This window comes from Zootermopsis nevadensis, unplaced genomic scaffold (assembly GCF_977971745.1).
Source record: "Zootermopsis nevadensis isolate Lab colony 2312 unplaced genomic scaffold, Znev_1.0 Znev_ptg000020l, whole genome shotgun sequence".
NCBI lineage: Eukaryota > Metazoa > Arthropoda > Insecta > Blattodea > Termopsidae > Zootermopsis > Zootermopsis nevadensis.
Window position 1 is genome coordinate 15,919,781 of NW_028259152.1, and position 17,483 is coordinate 15,937,263.

Genomic DNA, 17,483 nt, shown 5'->3' on the forward strand with positions numbered 1-17,483 from the left:
CTATTCCAATTGATCTCAATCCGACATTTCTCTTAGATCGACCCAGCGTCCAGTGGGCGGGTTGTAGATCGTGCAAAAGTGACTTAAAATCACAGTTAATGATTGGTACGTCATTATTTTATGGTATAAGATGTGGTACTCGAATATTTGGCACTACAGCCCACTGTAGATCTAGTATCGCGATTGGTTATATACGTCTGTTAACGCAGTGGTATTCAACCTTTTTTGTTCGCGTACCCCCAGACATAATTTCTCTTCAACTTTGTACCCCCAAAGTTGTTGGTGTATAATTCAAGTTATACGTAGTATATAATCTACATCTAAAATAAATTAAATAAATTACATTACTGATTATTCAGTGTTTATCATGAAATAATATTTTTTTTAAATTTCACGTACCCCCTAAGATGTCTTCGCGTACCCCCAGATATAATTTCTCTTCAACTTTGTACCTCCAAAGTTGTTGGTGTATAATTCAAGTTATACGTAGTATATAATCTACATCTAAAATAAATTAAATAAATTACATTACTGATTATTCAGTGTTTATCATGAAATAATATTTTTTTTAAAATTTCACGTACCCCCAGATATAATTTCTCTTCAACTTTGTAACCCCCAAAGTTGTTGGTGTATAATTCAAGTTATACGTAGTATATAATCTACATCTAAAATAAATTAAATAAATTACATTACTGATTATTCAGTGTTTATCATAAAATATATATTTTTTAAAAAATTTCATGTACCCCCTAAGATGTCTTCGCGTACCCCAGGTTGAATACCACTGTGTTAACGTGACTAAAATCCCTTTTAAATAAGATAAATTACTTATAACTATCTGAGCTTTGTAATACGCATAGTTTCTTCCCATAACATTATCGGAAAGTTTTATATGCATCTTTCAGTACTTTCTGTAATACCAACTAATATATCGTATTTATAGTAAAATGGGCATATGTAAGATGATGATTCATTGCTTAAATTACGGATTTGACTTTGCGTGTTCCGTTTTCGTAACACTTCTCAGAATGTTGTCCCTAACATATTCTGGGGAAAACCCCCCCAGATGCATCCTTCCTTACAACAACCAGACAGTTTTTTTTTGTATTTGTTCGTGTCATGATAAAAAGTACTGTAAATTTCAACTGCAGTGTCGTGATAGCAAATGACACAGAAACATTCATGATGACTCTAATAATTCATTGCACTAAGTGGTTAACATTTGTGTAGTCAGCAACTAGACTAGCAGCGAAGTGTCCTCATTTGCAAACATCTCCCTGATGATGGAGGCAGCAAGGGCCTCTGAAACGTTCGTAACCTTCTACCAGACTACACGGCTCTGTGACCCAGAAAACAGCCATCTTCATATTCTTATGAAATTCCCTTGTTAAAACGAAGGGATGACAATGATTTCAAGACTCCATAACTTAGAAGTCAATGTCCCTTGTCTCTGTACACACGATAATAGGATTTCTTATATTTTAACGTCACGTCAAGGGTTTATCAACCTCATTTGCATATACATTTAATCGATTGTGCATATTTTAGTGAGGACGAACAAAATCTCTGCCCCCCTGTCGTAAATACGGCAAGAGTCACGCAACCTACAGTCAGCCACTGAACCGACAGTTCTACATTCACTCAGCAGATGCTCATTAATTCTGTGGTAGAAAGCCGAAAGCTGACGTGTGTAAAAATACAATTTTACAGGAAACTATTTTAAAAGTTCGGCAGCTAATATAAAATGACATAAAACTTTCATTGATAGTATAGCTTACATCTCTTAAGCACATTAAGTATGTTGCTTCAGGTTGTAAGTTGTTCAATTTTATAACAAAACGAAGAAATTATAAATTTTTAACAGGAATGTATATTTAAAAATATACGGGTGTACGTATTGTTACTAAAGCGTACATATTGTACCGTGTGATAAGTCGTCCCATGAATACAAGATAATTCACAATGATTTACTTCTCTGATTATTCATATTTCAACGTAAGTTGTGCTGATTTCAACAAGATGTATTTTTCTTGTATATAACTTGTAACTTTCTGGCGTCTTATAATTACGCTGTTTCAGAACTTTTTCTCGTGAAATGAACTGTGAAGTTAAAACAAGCTAAACAAAACACTTTGGGACACTAATAATTAATGGAGTAGCGGAGGTGCCATGATAATATGCAGAGAATTCTTAGAATATTAAAATAAAAAGTTCTTTTTCTCATTATCAAAGTCCAAATGGATTGAAATGCAAAAGACACTGCTAAGTGTGAAATTACATATAACCAGATGGCTTACCGAACCCGAAGGTTCATCACCGAATTAACCAAAGCCCTCCACCGGACCCTGTCCTAGGCCAACAAAATCCAGTCTTCTTCAACTCCTATCTCCCATAGATCCCGCCTGACATTATCCTCCCATCTACGTCTAGGTCTCCCCAGAGGTCTCTTAACCTCAGGCTTCCCAAATAGTGGATCCAACCAACCAGATGGCTTACCGAACCCGAAGGTTCATCACCGAATTAACCAAAGCCCTCCACCGGACCCTGTCCTGGGCCAACAAAATCCAGTCTCCTTCAACTCCTATCTCCCGTAGATCCCTCCTGAGATTATCCTCCCATCTACGTCTAGGTCTCCCCAGAGGTCTCTTAACCTCAGGCTTCCCAACCAATACCCGGTGCACACCTCTTGCCCCATCCATGCGCGCTACATGCCCCGCCCATCTCATTCTTCTCGACTTAATCTCCCTGACAATACTGGGGGAGGAGTACAAGTTTTTTGGGTTACGGGGTGAAACCTGGTAGAAGTTTATCGATATTTCAGGGGTACTTGGTGACTCAAACATCAACCTGATAATGGAGGCAGCAAGTACGTGTTAAACATCAGCAAATTTCTAACAGACTACGCGGCGAAGTATTCCAGAAGACGGTCATCTTCATATTCACCTGAAATCTCACCAGGCGTGGGTTACTTTATCGGCCTATTCAAGTGTTTATCTCTTTCTACGCTTTCGATCTTCGAAGATCGATGTTCAGACTTGCAAAGGCCCTGTACAGTTGAGTAATCTGACGGGAACATCGCGTGGGACGACAATGAGTGAGGTAAAATGTAAATCGCAGGTCACGAAGTGGTACCACTTAAGAACAATTGCACGGCACGACTCACTGAATCAAAGAGTTAGTCAGTTATATACACTTATCGATTGTCGTACTGCAGATGCGATTCAAGATTATTCAAAGATCTGATTCAGCATTTCTATTGATCAGTAGTTCAACCTTGCACTGAATTAAAGGTACAGTCGCCGAACGTCGAAAACTCAGCAGTTACGTGCTGCATAATGATAAAAGGGTGTCCCATTCAAACGGAAGCCTCTGCTCCGAAGTAAATTGCGTCCTCGGTCGTCGCCTTTGGCTCAACCACCACATCCGACGTCAGGGCAAAATACAGAATGTTCCCAAAAAGATGCATTACACAACAGCAATTCTGTTGGCCGCTTACCAGTCACTTACTCACCGCCGTCAACTGTGCCACTGTGTCATTTTCAACACCTGCTTTAGATTCGCAAATGCTGACTTATGTAACATCATCACCAGTCCCGTCTGGTTAAATAAAAATTTTCCACCTATTAAAAATTGAATCTGCAGGTAAATTTCCAAATTAGCCTGGGGCTTATATCCTTTCTCAAATTCATTTATGCCTCTGTACAGTCCTTCTAAGAGCCACGGTGGTCTAGCGGTTAGAACGCTGGCCTTGTAATCCTGGGGGTCTCGGGTTCGATTCCGGGCGGTGCCCGAATTTATAACTTGTGTTGGGCAAGGCCGTGGTCTAGGCAACACGGAGTTTTCCTCCGTGGCATCCCAACAATTACTCCATTCACACACAGAAGAAGGCAATGGCAAACCACTTCTGGATCATCTGCCAAGAACGTACATGAACAGGTCCCAGTCCGAGAAAAGGATGGAAGGATCTTGTTCATATGGACCTGTCGTCAGACAGAACACTAAATAATAATAAGATGAGGTGGTCTAGCGATTAGAACGCTGGCCTTGTAATCCTGGGGGTCTCGGGTTCGATTCCCGGTGGTGCCCGAATTTATAACTTGTGTTGGGCAAGGCCGTGGTCTAGACAACACGTAGTTTTCCTCCGTGGCATCCCAACAATTACTCCATTCACACACAGAAGAAGGCAATGGCAAACCACTTCTGGATCATCTGCCAAGAACGTACATGAACAGGTCCCAGTCCGAGAAAAGGATGGAAGGATCCTGTTCATATGGACCTGTCGTCAGACAGAACACTAAATAATAATAAGATGAGGTGGTCTAGCGGTCAGAACGCTGGCCTTGTAATCCTGGGGTCTCGGGTTCAATTCCCGGTGGTGCCCGAATTTATAACTTGTGTTGGGCAAGGCCGTGGTCTAGGCAACACGGAGTTTTCCTCCGTGGCATCCCAACAATTACTCCATTCACACACAGAAGAAGGCAATGGCAAACCACTTCTGGATCATCTGCCAAGAACGTATATGAACAGGTCCCAGTCCGAGAAAAGGATGGAAGCATCCTGTTCATATGGACCTGTCGTCAGACAGAACACTAAATAAATAAATGATGGCCACGGTGGTCTAGCGGTTAGAACGCTGACCTTGTAATCCTGGGGTCTCGGGTTCGATTTCCGGCGGTGCCCGAATTTATAACTTGTGTTGGGCAAGGCCGTGGTCTAGGCAACACGGAGTTTTCCTCCGTGGCATCCCAACAATTACTCCATTCACACACAGAAGAAGGCAATGGCAAACCACTTCTGGATCATCTGCCAAGAACGTATATGAACAGGTCCCAGTCCGAGAAAAGGATGGAAGGATCCTGTTCATATGAACCTGTCCTCAGACAGAACACTAAATAATAATAATAAAGCAAAATTATCCATTCTGTTGAAAAACACAAATTGAACTTCAAGAAATCACCTGTTAACTTTTCTTTGTACGGCACAGTACTGCGCTCCGTACCACCACGTGCACGATCCATGCAACTACGGTATTGTAAATAAACACTTGTCCATGGAGGGTGACATAAATGGAAGTAGAAGGTCACTCTTACATCTGGATTGTTTTTTGAATAAATTAATGGAATAAAACACGGAATGTCCTGAGTTTATTTTATTTTCAATGGTATAATGACTATGAAACGTCAATGAAATATGTTGCTATATATACACATATCATCCGTGGTAACTATGTGTAACTCTTGATGAAGCTACTCTGTCTTACCAGTTCTTATCTGAAAGGTTTCTGTCAACATAAATTCAAAGGAGTACATCGTACCAAATACGGGCATAAGGATGCCGATATTTGGCATAATCTTGCTGAATATATTCTTATTGCGGGGTGAAATGTTTCAGAAAATGTAACCAAAGCAGAGAGGGCAATGTTCAGGGAATAAACTCCCGAGAAGCTGTAAGTACAGTTGAAGAAAGTTCGAGTTATGTGACATTTCATCCGATGAAATCTTGTCTTCGCGTGTACTGAAAGTGAAAAGGACTTAATAACAAAACACGATTTCATTTGAGTGTCATGTGAAAAAGAAACCCAATTCTTCTGAATTCTATAATGTGCCCAAAATTCGATCATTGGGTTCCAAATATGGTCACTTTCCACTTATATATTTTAATGTTCATTCCCAATCCAATCAAGAAGACATCCCCCTAAGGTTCAGCGCTCAATCTAAAATGTACAAAAAACAAAATTTTTCCAAAGCTTAAAGTGCCCACATTTTCCAGTGACGTCTTGCCAATTTGGCAACTGTAATTTGTAACGTGCGCCAGCGAATTTCCATTCTGACAAAGGCGAACAACGGCGACCTCTGTTCCACCGATCTCATTGGAGCTCGCTGCCTGATTGGCTTAATTTGCCTTCAATCGTCTTTTCCAACCTTCAGTTGACAGATGCTCGACTGTTTCACCGCCTGGCGATGGCGACAGTAACGCGATCTTCATACAATCAAACAGCCTCCATCCCCCATCACAGCTCAAATCTGTTCATTACTGTCAAGTCATCTGCATTTCATGTTATGTAAACACTTGACTTAGGATGAACTGACGAATTTATGAACGAACAAATAAAGTAATCATCTAACTAAATGACGAAGTACCCAACAAACTAATTAACTAATGAATTTCGTGGTAAGCTTTCATTGAAAAATATAATTATCTCAGCTAGTTTATTGGGAAACTCTCAGCGGAAACACAGCACTGAGATACCATAGATGTAGAAGGTAAGTTTTGTGCTGCCCGCGTACAGTTTTCGTAAAATGTACCCCCTGCAATCATTAAAAACACTGATCTGACATCAGAAAACACGTATTGCTAACCCCTTAGCACAGCGATGTACCAAATCCTTTACCACTCACTGAATGTGTTTCTCCACGGTGAGTATTTTTTGGTGTTCGTATTATTCTGAGAAGAATCATCTGTCACTTCCTTGAACAACTCTCACAAACTCATCCTAGTACTAGAATAATAGAAATGACACAGCTTTCTTCGAAGTAAGAACTGAAATTAACTTCTGGTTAATGACGTCAGTGCAGTGCAACGATTATCGATGTGAGCAATCGAGTTTAATGAAGAACGTTGAGTCAAAACTCGAAATAAATAAATAAAAATGATATTTGCTGTTGAGTGTGATAAAACTTGCAGTGATAAATATTTGTGTGTGTTCTGATTTCTTGAAGAAAAAATAGAGATAAGAAGTCAAGACTAACATCCCACATTGAGTTTCGATTTATTTTTTGAATCGTCGATTTTTCTCATATTTGTCAATCGATTAATTAAGAAATATTATTACGCTACTCATTTCCAACCTCCATGAATATCTCAGTCTGTAAAATCATAAATTACTTTTCCATTGATTGTATTTAATATTGACCGTAATGAAAATTCTTCCAAATAAGAAATATAAAATCTCAATAAGACGCAAAACTTGTACGTAGACAACTCATTTTGTGCACTTTGAAAAGTTTTAGACACAAATATTAAATTCGATCTTGGCCTAAAATGAAGTGGCTAGCACACCGAATTGGTATGAACCAAAATTATTTTACCACGCGTATAGAAATCAAAGCCAGATATTCAGATATTTTCGTAGATGGAAATTTCAAGGCGGTGAAAATTTGGATTAACACTTTGAATTAAGACGCCGTGTAATACTGTACCGGATTATCAACATTTTCGATGAACCTAACGCCTTCATTTTCTGGGAAGACGTCGTCAAAAGTCAGAATATCACAATGAAGATGTCGATGTTGGTCTTTTGAGTGGTAAAGCCGTCTGTACTCGTTCAGATACCGACGTTGCGGAGATATATACTCAGAAAACCCAACATCGACATCTTTACTACAATCGAGGAGAGTATCAGTACTGAAACATGCGGACGGACGAGTAAAACAGCAAAACAATTTCATTTTCTGAATGCATAAAATCGAAATCATGTGACCGAATGTTAATATATTTCCATCGCGTCTGTGTTATCATATCTGTCGGTGTGGATGAAAGCATGGCACTCGATTCTTGGGTCAGACAGCGTGCAATGAACGATGACTACGAACAGTCTGGAAGGAATCGGCCGTGACTAGGTCCACGAAATCTCCAACAGAAACCACGAGAACCTTCCATCAGGGGAGCCCCTCTGAGGGTCGACATTAGAACAGGAAACATCTGGTGTGACGTTAACCACTTCGACGTGAAGTTCGCTAAGTCAAATACCTCATTCGTGTAAGGTAATGAGTCGGTTAAGTTTAGGGCCACATTCCTCCCAACGGCAAGTCTGAGTGCACACGCACCTTCAACCCTGCAAAACCTGCTTTCATAACACGTCTTTCCCCAATTCGAGAGTCCCGGTCACCCACTCAAAGTCCGCGGGCCAGCAATTCTGAACGAATTTGTCCGTGACTTTCACGGATCCCTCCAGGAAAATTGCTATTGTACCAGCTAAGTCTTCCCGGTTCATAATTCATAACAATCCTTCTCAGAAGCCGTTGGAAAAGTGTCTTAAATCAGAAAAGAGACGAATGTTATCAGATTGAACAGTACTTTTGACAGGTCCCACTGACTGAAACGGGTATTCGCGAATTCCAAGATTCCAGGCAATGTACCAGTTGTCTGTTTATTGTAGTTACACTCTGTAATTAACCCTTTGAAGCCGAAGATCGTCTGAATATTATTTATGAATTCAGTCCGTACCGCGAAGAAAACACTACACCTCACCATTACGAAAATCAGCTGGTTAACCCTTTGAAGCCGAAGCTCGTCTTCATAATATTTACGAATCCAGACCGTACCGCGAAGAAAACACTTCACTTAACCATTAGAAGTCGAATCAGGCGGTACCACATAAGATTTAACAAAAGAACAACGAATACCGAGGCCAACCACAAGGGACTAACACTGGGTGAATATTCAGACCAATTACATAATGGGAAAATTCACAATTTAAAATTGTCATCAAATATTACACGGCAATCAAGATGAGGATGATGAGATGGACAGGACATATACCACGCATCACATATAATTTCAGATAAAAGACTGGAAGGGAAGACATCAATGGGAGACCTAGATGTAGATGATAGTAGAACAGGTCTTAAAAGAAATGAGATACGAGACGGTGGACTGGGTTCAACAGACTCAGGGTACAGACTGGCGGTGGAGTACGCCGATATCATAATCAGTCATCGGGTTCCTTGACGAGCTGAGAGGCGATCTGCTTCTGTAAAAGGACTCTACTCGGTGGAGTCAGTCTTTGATTGAAAGAAACGACAAGATGAATAGTGATATCTGGCAAAGGACATTAAGCAGAATAGATGACTGTGAAACTCTCCTCTGCCCTTCAATCTTGTCTGCTTCACTCAAAGCAACTCGACACCCCCACGACTTCTCACAGCGCGCAGTCACAAAAATCGGTATTTTATTCAGAATATTCGTGAGATTAAAAATATCGCTATCCTCTAATGATCTGTGAAAAAAGATGCATAAAAAGCACAGGAAATTATGGTGCAATCTCCATAATTCCACCCCTCCGAATGTGAACAGACATTTGCAAGCCGATGTGCCTGGCGCCAGTCTGCACGGGCGATGGATTTTATCGCTGAGAATTCCTCATGTATTCCGAACCTCTGAGCTGGGCGGGGACCCCATACAGATTCCAACTCGAGGATCCCCCAGTCATTCCGCACGAACACCGCGAAAAACTCAAACACTTCACATTTCCTAAGTATGAAACCTTCAGTGACTTAAGCGCACAGCAAGTGTCATGATTCCAATAATTCATAGAATTATTTTATTTGTCAGTATAGTGACTAGCTAAGGGCTGGACGACCGGGGTTCGATCCCCGACGGGGGCAGAGGATTTTTCCTCTAGCCTCTGCGTCCAGACCGGCTCTGGGGCCCACCCAGCCTCCTCTACAATGGGTACCGGGGTCCTTTCCCGGGGGTAAAGCCGGCCGGGGCGTGATGCTGACCACTCACCCCCATCTAGTGCCGAGGTCAAGGAAGAGAGGAGCTATACCTCCACTCCCCCCAAGCGCCTACATGGCGCATAGCGAGACAAACTTTACTTTTTACCTTTCATCAATTATGATTTCTTATGCCAAACGTATACTGACCGAGTAATTTGATGAAAATATTAATTAATGTAATCACTTTCCGAGACGTGTTACTAGGTTCGACGGAATGGCATATGTTTCAATACATATGTTATATTCGCACACACTCAGAGCACGTAACAAAATTTCAGTGTGCTACCCTTAACAACAGTAACTGGAAATAAACACCAAAATATGAAGACTGTAAAGAATATCCACCTTATTCTTGCCGTGGACTGTACTAACACGTCTCGGAAAAGTATAATATTAATTCATGTTTCTCTTAAGATTTAATGATGGTCTAACATAAATCGAATATTTCGATAAAGAACATCATTTAATATTTTAAATATTTAAATGTTAATTATTGTAATATTTTAATATTTAATAAGACTTTATTGTGATTAGACGGACAAGATTTAAATAATATATATATATTTTTTGTATATTTATTCAAATAGCTGTAATTAGTGGAATATAAAGAGTCCACATACGAGAATTTATGTAAATTACTATTAACGGAAGTACTCTTACATCACTTCCGGTTTAGGACTTAAGACCGATCCTGTTGAGATGGGAACGTCAGCATCGCCATTTGATACAGTTTCGTAAAATGAATGACGGATGGTAAAAGATACGTATTCGAGAAGATATTAACATTGGCCAGTAATTTTTTTGTACAACGTGAAAAAATATATTTACTGAGCTTGGAATCTATCTCATAACCACCCACGCACGAACCCAGTACGCTACCACAGAGCTATGTCGCATTCCATTACATTATTACAGGTTCAATAACCCAAAGAAGACATCTAGAAGGCGTGATTTGTGAAGCTAGAAATTAAAGTTAAGAAAGATAAGTGATATATTTTATAAATACTTTTATATATATATATATATATATATATATATTGAAAGGGTTAAAAACGTTTCGACGAAAAACTCCGGTTATCCATTTCGTGTATTGATTGCAGAGAGAAGTCAAGGACCTCTAACAGAAACTACGCTGTTCTCTCGACAAACAGCTTTAGATAAACAAATTAATCACTAGAGCAAAAAGAACATTTCTAAAATACATTTTCGTGCATTACAAAGACAATACTCGTGGCGGAAATCAGTTAAATTGGACTGCAATTCGATAATAAATACGTAGAAGTTAATGAACAGATATTATGCATGAAAACTCCAGAGTATTCCATTACGCAATACGCCTTTCGAGTCGTGTATTTTTTAACAGAATTCTGCAAGGTAACAGAAATTGTAAGCCAATGAAACCTCATCGCTACGATGTCAGAAAAAATAACCTTAAAGTTGCGAAATTACGAAATTTATGGTAACCAAAAAACAAAGTAAATTACATTTTGCCCCAAACCTAAACGTGACGTAAGCATACAATTCCAACCTTTTTTGTATTTATCCACGTGTGGATTTTCTTCGCCTTTCAATAAATTCAATTATTTACGTAAATCCACTCAAATTTAAGACAATCTAAGTGACTTTTCCCATCGCCCTGATGATGGAGGCAGCAAGGACCTCCGAAACGTCAGTAAACTTCTACCAGGCTACACGGCGCAACAACCCAGAGGGCGTCCAACATCACACAAAGAGAAATTGAAAATGGAGGCCAAGTATTCGAATGAGAATCTGAAATTGCTGTTCGTCTGAAACGCACACAGAGTCCGGGGACATTTGTTAACGAGTAAAATACATTAAATTATATTGGAGCGTAGTGATGTGATAGAATTAAATAATAAATAAATAATAATCAATTACATATGTTTTATTGTTATTATTATTATTAGCTCATTTACTTATTAATTATTTTGCAATAAATTAATATTGTACATTTATATATTTAGTTTATTGTTTGTTTGTTTTTGTATTGTTAGTGCTTGGCTGTCATTGGCCTTTTTGGCTGTTGTTAAGCACTTTAATAAATTAATTAAATTGAATTGAATAATTATTAATATTATTCGTTATTTGCACGAAGTCAGTGAGAAGGCTGGTCGGTCTTGCCTGTCCGTCCGTTATCTTATTGTTCTTCGAAGGGTTAGGTTAGGTTAGGTTGCGTTACGTAATATTAGGGTAGGTTAGGTTGGGTTGGGTTGTTTTAGGTTAGGTTAGGTTAATAGAACCTAGTTTCGGTTAGGATGCATCAGGTTACATTACGACATGTTAAGTTAGGTTGCGTTACGTAATATTATGGTAGGTTAGGTTTATTTAGTTGTGGTTAAGATAGTTTAGGTTATGATAAATGTTGAAATTTAAATTCTGAATCTCGAAACTTCCGAATACGAAACTTATAATTTATTTCAATTTTGTATTTTCAAATTTCGAAAATTTTAAATGTGTTTTGAAATTACGTACATTCGGTAAGTTTCTAAATTTTTAAATGATGCTAACGTTAAATTGTTTTAAGACTTTTAATTTTGTGAGTTTTGTAATGCCTGGGATTTTGGAATTTAGAAGTCTTTTTTTTATGGAGCTCGTATTTAAAAAAAACATCTAAATTGTGGAAACCTCAAATCCTACATTTTCAGTGTTTATTCAAGGCTTTTTAACTCTAATCTATTCGCGGAAGAATTTCTGCAAGAACTCGTGTTTCTAGATTACCTTAATTCAGTGGTGTTTCTTGAGTTTCGTGTTTAAGTAAGCGTACTGTTAAGACGATACCTGATTAGAATATTAAACAGGAAATCTTATTCATACGTATTTTCGCCAACCTAGTTCAAACAATGGCCACTACGCGAAGTTAGAAGCACTTACTCGAATCTCAAATGAATCTACGTTATTCACAAAAGGTATAAATCATGAAGCTTAAACGACAACCAGTACTTCGATTTGTATATTTTACTTACCGAAGCAGTAATTTCAGGAAACACCCAAATCCTCTGCACGTCGCTACTTCGCCCGTATAAGTCACCGTCATCTTGATGTTTTCTGCAACAGTTCAAGTTATACCGAATAAAGAAACTTGCAACGTACTCTTATGCTACGTTTACATGGCGAGAGTTCATAGAATAGTCAGGTACGTGCGTGAAAAGCTGACAAGCGATTCCGAGCCCATTTGTTTCCACAGTAACGAAAGGCGATTGAAATACAACAATGTCAAACAAAACTATGACGTAACAATTGTAATTGTTATGCCAATTTTGTTAGAGGTGTGATTTATACATTCCAAAAACATTTTCTTACATTGTTAGACACGCGGATGTGTTCATATAAAAGCTGACCATTGTCGTGACCGCCACGGTGGTCTAGCGGTTAGAACGCTGGCCTTGTAATCCTGGGGTCTCGGGTTCGAATTTATAACTTGTGTTGGGCAAGGCCGTGGTCTAGGCAACACGGAGTTTTCCTCCGTGGCATCCCAACAATTACTCCATTCACACACAGAAGAAGGCAATGGCAAACCACTTCTGGATCATCTGCCAAGAACGTATATGAACAGGTCCCAGTCCGAGAAAAGGATGGAAGGATCCTGTTCATATGGACCTGTCGTCAGACAGAACACTAAATAATAATAAATTTAGTAGTTGAAAATAATACAAATCGAATAACTCTAAGTTATAATTTGGTTACATTCCGTTTTTCCTTTAAAAAGTCAACGATTAATATTAAATGTGTTCCCTACAAGGAAATAAATTTAAGAATAATCGCGATTTCATTTGCCTTTACTTTAAAATGTAAGGTTTTTATTATATTTGATTAATTTTTAATATGATTTTTAGGGGTCCGGGCTCTGTTGACGCCACCATGGGCGAGAGAAATATGGTTCCTTTCTTCGAATCCCGGCAAAGATATTTTCTGTAGTTCGGATAGTAAGCACTAGGGGAAAATGGCGCTAAGGCAAATTCTGTTTCTGGGTAACTGTCCTGAGTTCCAGAAGATGAATTTGTAATAAACTGTCGTGTTTCCCCGTTAATAAATAATTCTCACTCTGTTCGTCGTATGTAAAAGTCGATAATTGTGGGTTGACGTGTTTTTTACTCGTTGTTTCACGGCTCGTGAACGAAAAAACCTGCGTGATCTTACCCTGGCGTGATTTTTCCTTAAGACCCATAACAGAACACGCCATATTTCACTGCTGTAACTGAGTGCTGATTTTGAGGTAATATTGTGTAAACGCAATTTCGTATCAACTATCTTGTTTGCCAAAATAACACCGTTCGTCTAATTACATTTCTATAATTTGATATCTGTATCATTTTTGTGGTCTGAAAATGTATTTCCCAAGTATGTAAAATAAAATAACTTACCCTGTATATATATTACGTTCGTGGAATTGTGACGTAAGGAACGTAATGAAAGCTGTTATTGTATCGCTGTATAAATCGGTCCCGTTAATGAGTGAATGTATATAATGTGCCCCACCAGTCAAGTCTGTCCACTTCTTGTTCAGCGAATGTTAATATAGTAATTATTTATTGAACGATATCCACATTTTCTCCAAGCTATACAGGGGTCTGTATATTCCAGCAGTTTTATTCAATTGCGCGTGTTAAATATCTAATAATTACTCCACTCTAATATTTATACTGTTTTATCGACCAACTCTGCATAAAACTTAATTAAATTCTTGTGTACAAACAGTTTATTGCAAATCATGCCATAGATATTTTAGTAAATTATATTACTCTTATTTGTGTACACCAGTGGTATTCAACCTTTTATGTTCGTGTACCCCCAGACATAATTTCTCTTCAACTTTGTACCCCCAAAGTTGTTGGTGTATAATTCAAGTTATACATAGTATATAATCTACATCTAAAATAAATTAAATAAATTGCATTACTGATTATTCAGTGTTTATCATAAAATAATATATATTTATTTAAATTTCACATACCACCTAAGATGTCTTCGCGTACCCCAGGTTGAATAACACTGGTGTACACAACCTATGGTCTGGTGGAATGCAGAGGCCCCCCGAATTTGTTACCGTTTTAAATTTTTTCTCTTGTTCTCGCATTCAGCTGCATATTTAAATTTTAGGACCTTCCACTGAATGCAACACGTAATCCTATAAAACATATTGGTCCAACCTTTTTGTTCCCTTGAGCCAAAAATAATTCTCACTTTGGACTCAAGTGCATTAATTTTAAAAAACAGACAGTTTTTGTTATCAGCAACAGTACTTACTCATAATCGACAAATTACTTCAGTACATTTTAATATAAATTGTATTCAAATGTGCACATTTCATTGTAGGGTTACATATTATTTCAGGATTTCACCTGTATCTGACACAGTCGTTTCGAAAACTTGCATTTTACAATAAGGTTTCAAAGTCTGGCGCTGTGTGACGCTACAGAGTGGGGCAGATGCCTCGATTTACGTATACTAGGAGAGTGGGGGAACTCGCAGACCGTTTACCTGACTATGATCCCTACTGTATTCTACAAACCCTCGCCGTAGGAGCAGTCTTTTTCTTACTACTATCTTTGCATTTTGTGTCATCAGTTGGTACCACAGCACCAGATGTCAGGCAGGCCCGTAAACTTTGCTGTGCGTATGGTACGACAACGCACGTGCATGTCATTAATTTATATCAGTGGCCACACACGCTCCGGCTTACCGGAAGGTTTTCCTTCAGAGACTTAAGCCTTCCGGTGTGGTGAATTTGAGAGGAAACCGAGCCTCCGGTAAATCTGCAGTCGCTTGAGTTTTTGCCTCGAGGTTTACTGGATGTTTACAAGTCGTAACGTGAGTGGGCAGTGGGTAAAGGCAAGGCTTGTAGCATTTAGTCATCTCAACCAGCCACCGAGAACTTCAAATCCTCGTAGTTTAACTAAGTTAAACAGTTCCAAATATGTGTCCTCATCCATTCGCAGGTATTTATGCCAGTCCATCGGCTCTAATCGAATTTCATTCAACAAATTTATGTGATAATGTTTTGATCCATCTAACCAACTTCTGACCCACTTAGAACGTTTCAGAATTCTTCGATTTAACTTGGAAGGAAGGCCTTAAGGTAAGCCGTAGAGTGTGTGGCCACCCTTAGGTTCGTGACTTGTCTTAAGAACATGGAGCTATTTTTTTGAAGTATGGAACAGATGTTCAACATCTGATGCTGCAATTCAAGTTCAAAAAAACGTTAATTTATCAAAACACCTGAATATCGTAATCTGTCTGACACCGTTGTGCATTATTTCCAAAATAAAATTTCCGTGAAATATAAAAAGCACATGAAATTACTCAATTTATCGCACACATGGTTTCCACAAAGCGCCGTCACTTTCTTTACCATGCAGCTAACCCGATTCTACCCCCAGGCCGATCGATGTCTCGACGTCTACTGCACAATTTCTGCAGTATGCAGAAAACAACAAATGAACACTGTTAAATCACTAAATAAAATGTTCCCTTTTTAAAGCTCTTGTACGGCTTAACAACATGCACTGATGTTAGGTTATAAAAAATAAACGATTATTTATTTTTCACCTTGTTGCAAATGTTAAAATAACAGAACTTCACACTTAACACTACGTACTAAAGAAACAACAGCCGCACTTAACACGACGTATCAGAGAAACAACAGCCACCTACACTACTTTCCTGCTCCGCGTCAAGCCATGCACTGATGGTTCTTATCTTCTGTGCTACTGAGCAACCTTGCCTCACAGCGTCTCCTCTCCCCTCGCACACCCAACGGGCGGAAGTACAAACGCGCGGTCAGCACGCCAACCACGTGCATAAATAACTCATGTCCTGTACAAAATTCAAGTCTTAATTTATTTAACGATTTAACTACACTCTGTCACTCCGTGGGGTGTAATAAAGGATTTCCACTTCTACGATTTCGGTCGGAGTCCATGTCTTATTTAAAAGAATTGAATCAGCGCTGGTGCTCAGTACTGTCTTGACAAAAGAGTAGAACTGACCGTAACTGACGAACGTTATGATATGTACAGTATTTCATATTCTGTCATCCGAATTGCTAGATGAACCAAACGTGTTCGGATTCAGAAAGCCATTCAGCTATAACAGTCCTATATAAGACCCTGCAATGGCTCCTTTTAAGGAACTACTTTTCCGGCAAATGTTTCGACGAAGTAAACAAAACCACCCATGTCGTAATTCTAACCCTGTACCTCCATAAAACAAAACAGTAGTGCCAACTATTATATCGTTACGTTCGATTATGTTGTTGAACGACAGGATATTATGAATGGATAGGGAAGGAGATAATTGTGGCCTATTGCATTTAAATTGAGCTGTTTTGAGAATCTGGTGTACTCTTGTCTTGGAAATCTCCTTCTCATTAGCAAACCACCTTAAAGATTTATTTGGCAATCATGTGAACTGCTGCAGAAATGTTCTCACTGGATGTGTGCAGTCCACCAGATTATTGCTTACACACATTGTTCAGAGCACCAAATGTCTCAAATTTACCTGACTCTTGTAATTGTTAGTTATGCTGGAGGCATGGTTTCAAATTCAAGTGTCCGTCATCTTTTCACTACAAGAGCATTCTTGAATTTCCAGTACCACTTCAAAATTAATTTTGTGTTGCTCAAAATTCAATCGACCCTCCACCATTTTGCAGTGCCATCTGTTAAGCGTAAACCACAGTAGGTTCGCCTCGCAAACACAGCACACAAACATTGATACCAAGGGTAATATTCCATATTATAATTAGGATACATATTTTTGTACTTGTATGGTTACATCAATCTTACCAAACTAATTTTTGTGTCATCACTGTTTATTATAACATAGACTGCAATTGGTCCATATTCAGTTTCTAGCTTACAATTCTAACAATTCTCCCTTTTCTGAATCCTTCCCCCTCTTGTCTTGGGGCCAAACAGTACAAAATTCATAATTACACCAATACTATTTCTGAAGAGGTTA

The 17,483-nt window shown here is 38.8% G+C and overlaps 1 protein-coding gene across 5 annotated transcripts in view; it reads right to left on the reverse strand.

The window, feature by feature from the left end:
- The window catches only part of LOC110831249 (bestrophin-2a), a 46,995-nt gene extending 30,450 nt beyond the window's left edge, over positions 1-16,545 (reverse strand). The window contains exons 1-2 of one of the 5 annotated variants that reach the window (XM_087351962.1): positions 16,176-16,545; positions 12,488-12,569 (exon numbers count right to left, since the gene is read on the reverse strand). In XM_087351962.1, the coding sequence (XP_087208088.1) occupies positions 12,488-12,558 (71 nt within the window). In that variant the 5' untranslated portion in view covers positions 12,559-12,569; positions 16,176-16,545. Of the gene's footprint in view, positions 1-12,487; positions 12,570-15,824; positions 15,997-16,070 lie in introns of those variants that run through there. The other 4 variants (XM_087351963.1, XM_087351961.1, XM_087351964.1 and 1 more) reach the window with 4 other exon arrangements.
- Positions 16,546-17,483: the final 938 nt, after the last annotated feature.